Raw genomic sequence first — 12,942 nt, 5'->3', positions numbered from 1 at the left:
GGTGATGATGCTAAAACAATACAAAGTGTCATTAAAGCTAAAATATGTCCTGTGATTCTGGCTTTATGGTCTGTCCCCAAGCACATTTGCTCCTGCATTACTGTGGCTCCTCCAGGGACAACAATCTGGGACTTCGCAAGCTGTGAATTATGTGACGTCTTCAGAAGCAAGACCCACTCAAAACATGACCCCACTGTTGATGGATGTCATTATGCTCTCAAGGTGCCCTTGGCGAGTCAAGGGCCCTTCCCTTAGCGCTTTCCCTGGGATCCTGCTGCTCTCAAGGGGTGACAGGAATGCCTCTCTGGACCCATGTGGCAATAGAGCAGGGGGGCTGAGAAGTTGACAGACACTGGACTGGGCGTGGGGCGGGAGGGTCCATGATTCCATATATGGCTTGGGGGTGCTGCTCAGCCTGTGTGTGTGTGGCCCAGCATAGACTTCACTAAACCTGCCTGCCCCCTGGGTCCTTGGCCTTCCCTGCGTAGGCGCCTGTCCGTGCTCCCAGGCCTGCCAGCATGACCAGTGTCCACTCTTGCAGGTGATGAGAAGCTACAAGGCGACCATCCAGCAGACCTTGGACATCCTGTTCCTCCGGGACGGCTCCGAGTTCCTGAGCAGCACAGATGCTTCCACCCGGGACTCGGCCGACCGCACCATTATTGCCTGGGATTTCCGGACCTCTGCCAAAATCTCCAACCAGATTTTTCACGTAAGAAATCCCATTTAGCATTGCTGTCAGTTTCAGCCACAGAGCGTATCCATGTAGTTCAGGTCTGTCTGAGGTTCCAGGTCCCTTCTGTGGGAGGAGGCTCACTGGACTGAAATCTCCAGGATGGGGGTAGGCAGGTCTCGGCCTGCCGCACGCATGGAGAGCTTGCTGTGGGCTTCCAGATGCAACCTCCTTCTGCTCTTCTTGTGCCAGCACAGCCACCCCACAGGGTAAGGGTCTGGGGGGGGAAGTTCAGTCCAGATCAATGGGGAACGTGGCAGTGCAACCTGAGAAACCCCACTCTGCCACCACAACCAGCTACTCAGAAGGGGTTTCTGACCCTCAGTGGCATTGGCAGTTGATGTAGCCTAGGTGTTCAGAGCAGGGGCCCCACAGTTAGAACACCTGCATTAAGGTTCTGGATTCACTATGACCTTATAAGGTGGAGAGCCTTGGGCCTGCTATTTAGCCTCTTTGATTCTCACTTTCCTCATTAGAAAATAGTTTTGAGAATTAAGAGAGAGAGAGAATGCTTATAAAGGGTCAGGCACAGGGAGTGCTTCTGTGCTTTAACTGTCATTACCACCACCACCATCAACATCACTACCACCACCAGTGTCATCACTGCCACCATCATCATCACCACTAGTACCACCATCAGCATCACTGTCTCTATACCCACCACCACCACTGTTGTCACTGTCACCACCACCACTACTATCATCACCACCATCATCACCACCACTACCACCATTATCACCAGCACCAGCACCATCAGCATCACTATCTCTATACCCACCACCACCACCATTATCACCAGCACCACCACCATTGGCATCACTACCACCACCAGTGTCATCACCACCACCATCACCAGTATCACCATCAGCATCACTATCTTTATACCCACCACCTCCACTGTCATCATTGTCACTACCACCACTACTGTCATCATCACCATTATCACCACCACCATTATCACCAGCACCACCACCACCATTATCACCAGCACCAGCACCATCAGCATCACTATCTCTATACCCACCACCACCACTGTCATCATTATCACAACCACCACTCCTGTCATTACCACCACCATCACCACCATCATCATCACCACCACCACCATCAGCATCACCATCAGCACCACCATCAGCATCACCATCACCATCACCATCATCTCTATACTCATCATCATCATCATCATTGTCATCATCACACCAGCACCATCAGCATCACTATCTCTATACCCACCACCACCACTGTCATCATTGTCACTACTACCACTCCTGTCATCACCACCACCATCATCACCAGCACCACCACCATTATCACCAGCACCACTGCCATCAGCATCACCACCACCACCCTTGTACTCATCACCATCATTGTCACCACCGCACCACCACCATCACCGCCACCACTATTATCACTAGCACTACCATCATCAGCATCGCCATTTGTATACTCACCACCATTACCATCATCGTCATCACCACCACCACCGTCACCACCATCCTCTTCATCTCCAGCACCACCATCATCGTCACTGTCACCATCACCACTCTCATCCTCACCACCACACCATCTCTATCACCACCACCATCACCATCATCACCACTGCCATCTCTGTCACCTTCACTGTCACCAGCATCTCTATTGCTGCACCATCATCATCACCACTCTATCACCACCACCATCTCTGTCACTACCACCAATTGTATCACCACCACCACGATCACTGCCGTCGTTACACCACCCCATCTCTGTCACCACTACCATCTCTTATCAGTATACCACCACCACCATCAACACCACACTATCTCTATCACCACCACTGTCACCAGCATGTCTAGCACCACCACCACCATTACCACCATCATCACCACCATCATCTCTGTCACACCACCATCACCACTGTGATTGTCACCACCACCATCTCTATTATTATCATCACCATCACAACCACCGCTACCGTCATCATTGTCACCACTACCACCGCCATCATCATCATCATCTTTTGAGATTTCAACTAACCCAAGACTAATCTCTGAATTTAAAACTATATGTCATGTGTATATGATATATGTGGGTGTACATGAAATATCTATCCTGTGTACACCTTCTTTTCCTCCCTGCCTTTTCCTTGTTCTCAGTGGGTTCTAAGTGGCTCTGAGCAAACCTGCTTCTAGACCTCCACTGCAGGGTTACCCAGGGCAACCCACTGGGCAGGACAGGCCCTTGGGGGGAGCTGGAGGGGCACATCTGGCCTCTGAGAGTGTCCTGCCTCCAGAAGCCCAGGGGAAGTGAGGCAGATGAAGGTGCCTTGTGCCTGAACTATAGTTACACTCTACACTGTCTATGCGGAGGGAGCAGGTGCTCAGCCTGGCACATTCACACCAGGAGCTCGTTATCTGGCCATGGCAGCCTCTGTGCCTCTGATGGGCACATCAGCCTGCAGCTGTGCTTCCTGCTGCTCCCCACTTTGCCCTCTGAGTTTGGGCTCACTTAGAGAGTGTGGCCTAGGGACAATAGTTACAACAATGTAAAGCCAGCTTGAGGGGGTAGTTTTTAGGGGTGCTTCCTGTCAATGAAGCACTGAGATCTCGCGCCCCCTGTGTTTTGAGGTTTGTGCATTTCTTTTCTCATTTGGCCACTTACCTCCTCACTTACTGTGCATTTTGGCTGTGTGGGTCCCTGGGCTGGGCTGGGCTGTCCCTGAGGGCTCACTGTGGAGGTGGGGAGATGGGCATGTAGATTCCTTTTCTATCCTTGTGTGATGTTACACAAACTTGGTGGGTGGAAGAACATAAACTTATTCCCTCACAGTTCTGGAGGCCCAAAGTTTGTAATCAATATTAAGTATGATTGGGCTGAAGTCAAGGTGTTGGTAGGGTGTGCCCTCTGGAGTATCAAGGGGAGAATCCTTCCTGCCCTCTTCTGGCTTTTGGTGACAGCCGGCATTCCTGACTTGTGGCTGCAACTCTCCAGCCCTCCAAGCCAGCATCTTCACATCACCTTCACTGTTTGTCACATCTCTGCGCCTTCCCTTTATTTCTTTCTCTTTCTTTCTTTCTTTCTTTCTTTCTTTCTTTCTTTCTTTCTTTCTTTCTTTCTTTCTTTCTTTTTTTTTTGTAGAGATGGGGTTTTGCCATGTTGCCCAGGCTGGTCTCGAACTCCTGGGCTCAAGAGATCCACCCGCCTCAGCATCCCAAAGTGCTGGGATACAGGCATGAGCCACCACACCCAGCCTTGGCTTTCTTTCTATAAGGCTGCAGGTGACTGCATTTAGTGTAATATAGGATCATCTGCTTATCTCAGAATCCTTAGTTATGTCTGCAGAGACCCTTGGTTTTGACCCTGTAAGGTAACATTCACAGGTTTCAGGAATTAGAACATGGGTATATTTTGGGGGGCATTTTCCTGCCTGCCACAGGACACAGGCAGGTTGTAGAAGCTGGGAAACGTGGAGGAAACTGGATTCCCCTCCAGCCTCCAGAAAGAAGTGCAGCTCCACCAACATCTTGAGTTCAGCCCAGCGAGGCCTCTTTCAGACTTCTGACTCGCAGGAATGTGTGATGTGAAATGTGTGTGTCTTGAGCCACCAAGCTTGTGGTGATTTGTCACAGCAGTGATAGGAAATCAATGGAGACACCCAGCCAGGGTCTGGGAGCAGGCCCCAGGCCCCAGAGCAGAGTGCCAGGTGGGGGGTGTCTTCTCTGACCCATTTGTGGCTCTGCTGTTCTCAGGAGAGGTTCACCTGCCCCAGCCTTGCCTTGCACCCGAGAGAGCCTGTGTTCCTGGCACAGACCAACGGCAACTACCTGGCCCTTTTCTCTACTGTGTGGCCCTACCGGATGAGCAGACGGCGGCGCTATGAAGGGCACAAGGTACTTCTGTCCTTGTCCCCCAGGCAAATGCTGAGCCCCAGCCCCAAGCCTCCTGGCAGTCCTGGACATGGGCCCTGGGGTGCATGAAGCCTCTGTCTGGGCAGATCCTGCTTTCTGTTTCCTGGGTGAGCGCATGCCATGTGGCTCGCTGTCTCTTCAAGTCCCTGAGCCACATCTGGTCCTCACCCCAGGCCCCAGGTACTGGGCAGGAAGCAGTAGTTGGCTCACACAGACAGGTCTCAGAAGTGGGGGGCAGGAACAGGACAGAATGGTCATGGGTGTCATTTCTGCATCCTTCCCGTTCCACGCTGAGGCCAGCCTTGCTGGGGTGGAAGGGGCCGGGGGCTCAGTGACTGTCACTGAGGCCAGACCCCTCAGCTAGGCTGGAGCTGGTCCCGCTGGATCTGCTGAACTGGCCTTGGGATGTGGGCCCACATCAGGGCTCTACAGCCTCATGGGCGGGACTTGGGCTTTGGCCTCAGGGACACAGGGTGCGAAGCCCAGCTCTGCTCCGTCAGCTCGGGGCTTCAGCCTGCTCCTTTGTAGAATGGGCGTACTCACCCCGGCTTGATGGGTGCGGCCTGCTCACCCGCTGTGTCCCTTTCTGCAGGTGGAGGGCTACTCAGTGGGCTGCGAGTGTTCCCCAGGCGGTGACTTGCTGGTGACGGGCAGCGCCGATGGCCGGGTCCTGATGTACAGCTTCCGCACAGCCAGCCGAGCATGCACGCTGCAGGGGCACACGCAGGCCTGTGTCGGCACCACCTACCACCCCGTGCTGCCCTCCGTCCTCGCCACCTGCTCCTGGGGAGGGGACATGAAGATCTGGCACTGAGCTTTTTGTCACTGAACCTTCCTAATGCCAGCTGGGCTCTGTGACTCCCCTCTTCCTCAAGCGTAGATGAGAGGAATGAGCACAGAGGTTGGCTGTGGATCCTGGGTACCACCCTCTGAGCCTCAGTTTCCTCATCTGTAAAGTGGGGACAAAAGTCTGTTTGCCTCAGGAGTGTGAGGACTACACTAGTGAAAGCGCCTGGCGGGCAGCCGGCGATGCCCAATAAATGTGTGTTTTGCTATTTGTTAAGTGATTTCAGCAACAAATGTGCATTAGCAGCTTCTTCTTGCCTCCCTCCTCCCAGACCTGCTGGACCTCTGGAGACTGAGAGAACTGTGCGAGCTTGAGATGGGGTCAGCCCCGCTCTGCGGGTCCCAGCAAGGGAGTCCTGAAGTGGGGGTGGTCTGGGTCTTTGGTCTGCCCTCAGGGATTCTGTTGGAGCTCAGCGCCCCACCAGCCTCACAGGCCCCAGCCGCTTGCACTCCCCAGGGCTGTGGCCAGCTGGGCCCCTGGTTGGCTCAAGCCCTGGGCCCCTTGGGCAGCCTCTTGCCCTGCCAGAAGCGTGCTGCCCATGCAGGTGTGCCCGCCTGGTGAGGGAGCCGCATGGAGAATTGAGGGACCCTTGAGGAGCCTGGAGGAGCTGGGCTGGGAGGAGGCCTGGCTCCTCAGGTGCCTGCACAGGCTGATTAGATGGAACCCCCTCCAGAATTGTAACTGAGGGGCTACTCCAGGAGCCCAGGGATCTGCTGACAGGTGAGGGTGGGGCCCACCAGTACCTTGGAAGGCTTCCTGGAGGAGGCAGACCTCAACTTGGTGAAGACAGTGTCCCTGGCAGGGGAGTCACTGGAGAAGGGCAGAGAACGTGAGGAGGCCGCCCATGGGCCAAAGCAGTGGGGGACACAGGAGGAGATGGGCACTTGGCTCCCCCTGCCCACTATTCTATCCCCGCTCCACTGTCGCCGTAGCTGAGGCAAGGCAAGGCACCACTCCTCTCCCAGGTTCATCTCTGCATCTGTAAAGCCGGGCATTGGAAGAGCCAGCCTGTAGGCTCACAGCTAGGGTCAGAGAAGGTCAAGTCTGTGGGGGTGTCCTGGGAGGGGGCTGGAGCTGGCCTGGGGCTGGTGGGTGAAGACCTGTGTGTCAGTGTGTCCAGGGGGTCCTTGGGATCCCTGGGCTCCGTGGGAGGGGTATCCCAGACAGAGGGAGGAGCTGTGCAAAGGCCCTGAGGTGGGGCTTCTGAGGGCCGAGCCTTCCTGCCCCACAGTCACCGCAGAGCCTGACACATGGCAGGCATCCGGTCTACAGCACCTACTGTGTGCCTGTCTGTGGGTGGGGAAGCTGGAGTTGAGCACTGAGGGTGCTGAGTGCACGGCCCCAGTGTCCCCCTACTGTGACCTGAGGACAGGGTGAGGGGGATCCCCTGGCCCATGTGGGGGCAGCATCCTCATGACCCACAGTGGGAGCACCTTCTATGTATTTCTTTTAGGCTCAAGAATGGCTGTTGGCCGGGCGCGGTGGCTCACGCTTGTAATCCCAGCACTTTGGGAGGCCGAGGCGGGCGGATCACGAGGTCAGGAGATCGAGACCATGGTGAAACCCCGTCTCTACTAAAAATACAAAAAAATTAGCCAGGCGTGGTGGCGGGCGCCTGTAGTCCCAGCTACTAGGAGAGGCTGAGGCAGGAGAATGGTGTGAACCTGGGGGGCGGAGCTTGCAGTGAGCCGAGATTGCGCCACTGCACTCCAGCCTGGGTGACAGAGCGAGACTCCATCTCAAAAAAAAAAAAATAATGGCTGTTTTGGTGAAAAGAGTTGCACCCCATGCCCGGTGAGCTTGGTCACTGGTGAAAGTGAAGATTGCCACTGGTCTGAGCAAGGCGGTTGGGGGTGGTGGTGCTGAGGCTGGCGAGGGAGATGGGCAGTCCCCACCCTCTGCCCCATGTGGCTGCTGGGGCCTCCCTCTTGTCATGCCTCTGGCCTTTGCCCTTTCTCCTCCTGCTCTGAGAGGGGAGCTCCTGTGACCTGTGGGGCCCACCCCATCACCCCTACCCAGCAGGCTGATGGTGCCTCAGGGCCTTTGCGCTCACCATCCCCCTCCCCCAGCCTCCTTCCCTCAGGGCTTGCTTGGATGGTATCTTCGTGGAAGCTCCTCTCACCCTCAGCCCCCTTTCCCCACAGAGCCCCCAGCCCCACCGGTGCCCCACACCTGGCATTTGTGGTGGAGCACATGCCCCAGGCTGGGGTTCCTGCTCCCTGCTGGTGCCTGGCCCCGGCACAGAGTGGGCCTTCCACAAGTGACCGCAGGCATGGCCCGGTGACAGGACGTGGGCCTGTCTGTGTCCTTCATTGCTGTGTGACTTTGGGCAAGCTGCCTAGCTCCCAGTGCCTCAGTTTTTCCTTCTGTGAAACGAGAACACAGTGCCCATCTCGTGGGGATCAGGAGGCTGGGGCTATGTGTCTCCCGGTAGGGCCTGTGTGTCATAGGCGCTCAGGAAGTGGTGCTGGGACTTAGTGTCAGGCTGACCACTTGACCCAGGAGCTGAGCCAGTTTAGGGCAGAGTGCGAATGTGGCTCCCTTCTCAGACCTCGCCTCAGTGGGCCATGGGGTGGTGGGCCTTGCTCCTACCCTTGCTGTCCCTGTCACTCTCTGGGCATTGGCCTTTTCCAGGTTCAATCTCACGGCAGAAGCCACCAGCTGGGGCTGCCGCCCTCATTCGTTCCCACTGGAGAAGTCCAGGGAAGGACTCAGATTGGCTGGCTTCTGTCACACGCATGCTCCACACCCAGGCTCCTTGGGCAGGTTTGGTGGGAACTGTGATTTGTAGCAGGGAAAGTAATCTCCTCCCCAAGTGCAGGACCCTCCTACAAGTATTTTCATGAGGGTGTGTCGCCCCAGCTCCGACGTGTTTGTGGAATGAATGGATGCTGTGTGAGTGAACCCAGACACACGGGGGAGGGAAAGCTGCAGTGGTCGGGGTGGAGGGCGGCCCGGGCTTCTCAGGCCGTTTCTCATTTGCCTTTCCCATCCCCACACCTCACTGCCAGCCCCAGACCTTGGAGTCCAGATGCTCTGCTTCCTGACCCAGTACAAACCCCAGTGGTTTTCCACCTTCCTGATGGTGATTTTGTGATGGAGAACTTCATCGCAGCATTTGCTGATTGTTCCCTACCGTGATAGGTTCGAGTTACCACTGATTTAACATGCGCATCAGTCACAGATGACACCGTGTCAGGCTTCCGAGGGCTGGGATAGAGCTGTTGAAAGGCTTCCTGTCTACCTGGGCTCCTGGCCCCGCCCCTGTGCTGGGCACACATCACTGCCTGCCACCTGTGGGACTCGGACCCAGGAGACCAGCTCACGTCCCAGGGCCATTTCCAGCTGGTCTGAGGCCTTTGCAGGGGTCTGGCTTCTCTGAGCCTTGTTTTCTCATCTGTAAAGTGGGCCTGTGGGGATGAGGAGAGAAGAGGCAAAGGAAAGGACTTTGCAGATTGTCACCCAACTTCACTTGGGACAAACGCCATCCACTTCTGTGCACCTGAAGTCCATTTATTTTCCAAGCTGGTGGCCTTGAACCAACCCAAAGCTCTGACCCTTCTGGGGCGGGGCCACCCAGGGCTCCGCAGAAACCCCGCTGTGGTGGTTTCTTAGCTCCACTCTCTGTGGGTTTGATTTCTCAACACAGGCCCCTGTGGGTGCCAGCTGGCTGCCAGCCCCTTCCCTTTGTAGGTCATTTTATTGGGAAGAATGGCAGGTGTGCACCATGCTTTTATCTGTTTCTTTTTCCAAACACTTTCTTCCAAAGAACATTCTTAAAGACTGACTTTGATCCTTGGCAAGGTGTCAGGGAGTTCACCGTTTGCAGTTTTAAAATAAGAAAGCTAAATTTAGAAAATGTGGAGCAGGAATGAAAAAGGAGTATGGTCTCTTCCCTCCACCCACCTTCCTGGGGCTGAGTGTTCACCTTCATCCTCTCCTAGAAAATCTGAGATGCCAGATCCGAAGCCATCGTGGAGAAAAACGGCTTCACCTCCAGATGCCGTGCAGGCTGTGTGTGCTGGCTGCACTGCCGCGTGCCGGGCGTGGCCGTGACTCTTTTCTGAGTGCAGCTGATACTTGCAGCTCCTGACAGGGTGTCCATGATCCCCACTGTCCAGCAGAGGAAACTGCTGCCCTGAGGGCAGGGAGCCGTGCCCAAGGCCCTCTGACCCCAAGCCTGTGCTCTTTTTGCACCTGGGATCCCTTCCCAAATGGCCTCCCGTGGGCACCACCTCCACCTCACTTTGGCTCTCTGTACAGTGGGAGACCCAGCTACCTAGAGGGTCCCTGGAAATTGCATTGATGAATGTCCTCAGGCTCCAGCAAGGGAAGCTGGCCAGGGGGCCTGGGTCTTGCCCAAGGTGACACTGTCAACTGGTGGCAGAGCCCAACCCTGCACTGCCCTGTTGAGAGCTGAGGAGAAACATGCATGGATGTGTGGGCAGGTGGTGCATGTGCAGACAGGGCCTCCCTGAAGGCAAGGCAGGCTCTCAGTGCAGGGAGAGAGCAGGGGTGGAGAGGGAACCCTGTGCCAAGGCCAGCTGCCTGGGTAGATGGGGACTGTCCGGGACTTCCCGTTCAGCTGTGGGGACAGTCCAAGTGCAGAACGTCGAAGGGCAGATCCAGAGGGAAACTGCCAGCTCCAGAGCTCAGCCCCTTGGGAGCCCCATAGGAGCACTGAACAGTTTCTGGAACTCTCCAGCTGTCACAGATCTGTGCCTTTTCATGGCTCTGTTCCATTTGCCTAAAACACCTGTTGAACGCCTATTCATCCTTCAACACCCAGTGTGATCCTCTCCTCTGACCCCTTTCATTTGTCCTCCTGGAACAGTGAGGGCCCTCCCCTCTGAGATGCCCACAGGCCCTGTGTTCTGGAAGCCCTGAGCTGGGTGTTACACCGTCTGCCTTCCTCCCCCACCTCTGAGTTCCTTGTGGGCAGGGCCAGGTCCCCGAGGCCAGCATGAGGCTGCCAGCTGACGACAGCACCAGGGAAAGGAGGGGGGCACCGAGACCCAGCCCAAGGGATCCTGCCTCTGAGAGGAGAGTCACCAGTCAGAGCCACAGGTGCTCCTGTCTCAGGGCCCTGCTGAGGCCAGCTTTGAGCCATGAGAATTGGGGATAGTGAACCAAGGTCCCCCAGCCTCAGTACCACAAGGAGCAGTGTCCTGACTGCCGTGCACAGCAGGCAGGCCCCCACCCCAGGAGCGTCAGCCTGACCCTGCCGCTGCGAGCCATGAGGACCCTCTCCTTCCTCTTCTCTCCTGCGCCCGAAGGCTGCCTGGCTCTGCAGCCAAAGTCACTGTCCCTACCCAGTCCTAGGCAGGGACCTAATGGCCCTGGCTGCTCTGGGAACAGGACACCTTGGAGGCCCGGCTGTGGCAGGTGTTGCAGCCCAGGCAGGAGAGCCCTGTGAGGTGTGGAGGCCATCTCGGGGGCTGCAGGCTCTGAGGTGGCAATGTGGGGGCCAACACCCTGGGTCTGGCCCCCCAGATCTGGGCCAAGGCTGCCGCCCAGGGCAGGTATGTCTGATTTAGTAGCCCCCAGGAGTGAGACCTGGGCAGGGCCTTTGTCACCTAGAGGTGGGAGAGCCAGGGCGCCCCTCTTTCTGGCCTCAGCTTTCCCACGTCTGGGTGACAGAAATCTCACAGCTGACACTGGGGTGGCTGAAGCTTGGGTTCCCCTCTGGGAATGCCTCTGCCCACTGGGTGCCAGTTATTTCTCTCTCCCACCCTCAGTGAGCTCAGTGAGGGCTGTAGCCCCTGTTCTGTCCACAGGCCCCAGAGAGGAGAACAGAATCCCAAACCTCTCCAAGCTTCCTCTGGCTCAGGGAGGCTGCTTCCTGGGGCGGCAGCTGTGGCTGGAGAAGACACAGCCTGGCTGGCTCTGGCTTCTTCTGCAGAGGAAGGGGAAGGGCAGGGATGCAGGGAGCCACGGCTGATGCCCACTCTCCTTGGAGTGGTCTGACCAGAGGCAGAGCCACGCTAGAGCTACACACAAAGCCAGGCGTGCCAGGGAACCTCCAGACACGAACCTGGGTGAGGTGCTCCCCACTGGGACATGCCCCCAGGCACCTACAGGGACAGCTATAAAGGCCCTCTTGGGGAGGGGCCTCCATCCTCAGCCTTGAACGCACACATGCACCTCTTCAAGGCCAGGGATGAGCGTGTGTCCAAGATGAGCAGGCGTCCAGAGAAACAGAGCCGCCGGAGCGGGAACCACGAGGAGGCCTGCACAGACCACACGGTCCAGTCCCAGACCAGCTTGTGAAATGGTTGTGCCCACCGTGTTGATAGAAATAAGAGACGAGCTGGAAAATCTCTCCAGGGAATGGGAAGCTAAGAAAGTGGCACTGTGGATTTGTAAAACCACCAAGTAGAACCTCCAGAAATGAAAAACATGAATAACTGAAATGAAAACCTCAGCGGCTGTATGTGGCGGCTGAATAGACACAGGAGGGAATTAGTGAGTTGGAAGACAGATGATGCGCAGTGTAGCAGGGAGAGTGCAGCAACCACGGAGGGTGTGGGGAGGGGTGGCAGGGCCCGCTGCAGGCCTGGGTGGCACAGGGTGTGGGGAGGGGCGGCAGGGCCTGCTGCAGGCCTGTGGTGGCACAGGGTGGGGGAGGAGTGACAGTGCCCATTGCAGGCCTGGGGTGGCACAGGGTGCGGGGAGGGGTGGTTGGGTCTGTTGCAGGCCTGAGGTGGCACAGGGTATGGGGAGGGGTGACAGGGACCGTTGGAGGCCTGGAGTGGCACAGGGCATGGTGGGGGGTGACAGGGCCACTGCAGGCCTGAGGTAGCACAGGTCTGAGAAACAAACCCGGAGGGAGAAAACAGAGAGAATGGGCAGAGAAATGTTTTTAAAAAAATAATAGTTGAGAATTTTTCAGAACTGGTGAAGTACACCAATCCACAGATGTGAGACTCCCTGAGGATCCTGAGAAGGATTCCTAAGAAGGAACTCCACACCCAGACACACCTCAGGGAAACCGCAGAAAGCCAAAGTCAAAGAGAAAATCTTAAAGAGCCGGGGAAAAGAAAGCAATTTTTTTCTCTAACCAATGGAGCGGCTCCCGGACTGACAGCCAGTTCCCAATACCAGCAGGAAGACAGAGCAGAGCGGCAGCATCCCTTGTGCCCAGGAAAAGGCTGCCTGCCAACATTCCATCCGTGGCCCCAGTACCTCTCAAGGAGCAGAAGCCAAGTCTGAGACACGAGGATTAGGGGCCAGGAAATCGGTGGGGCAGTGCACAGGAGCATGAGATGAAAGAGCTGTTGTATCCAGTGGGTTGGGAAAAGCAGGAGAATCCACACCCTAGATAGGAACTTGGACGCCAGGGTGGGGACGAGGTGTTATGGGGATGGGGTTAAGGGGCCCAACTTGGCTGCAGAGAGCAAGGCCGGGGAGGGACACCAGGGACCCCAGGTTCCCGAGACCAAAAGGCAGAAGGAGGAGAAACAGTCTAACCCAGA

The 12,942-nt window shown here is 56.4% G+C and overlaps 1 protein-coding gene across 2 annotated transcripts in view; it reads left to right on the top strand.

The window, feature by feature from the left end:
* The window catches only part of WDR25 (WD repeat domain 25), a 157,753-nt gene extending 152,059 nt beyond the window's left edge, over positions 1 to 5,694 (top strand). For both annotated transcript variants that reach the window (XM_030803842.1, XM_030803843.1), the window contains exons 5-7: positions 542 to 712; positions 4,462 to 4,602; positions 5,213 to 5,694. In XM_030803842.1, coding sequence (XP_030659702.1) covers positions 542 to 712; positions 4,462 to 4,602; positions 5,213 to 5,434 — 534 coding nt within the window. In that variant the 3' untranslated portion in view covers positions 5,435 to 5,694. The remainder of the gene's footprint in view (positions 1 to 541; positions 713 to 4,461; positions 4,603 to 5,212) is intronic.
* The last annotated feature ends 7,248 nt before the right edge of the window (positions 5,695 to 12,942 follow it).

This window comes from Nomascus leucogenys, chromosome 22a (assembly GCF_006542625.1).
Source record: "Nomascus leucogenys isolate Asia chromosome 22a, Asia_NLE_v1, whole genome shotgun sequence".
Taxonomy (NCBI): domain Eukaryota; kingdom Metazoa; phylum Chordata; class Mammalia; order Primates; family Hylobatidae; genus Nomascus; species Nomascus leucogenys.
The sequence above is the reverse complement of the archived record's forward strand: the minus strand, read 5'-3'. Positions and strand labels throughout refer to the sequence as shown.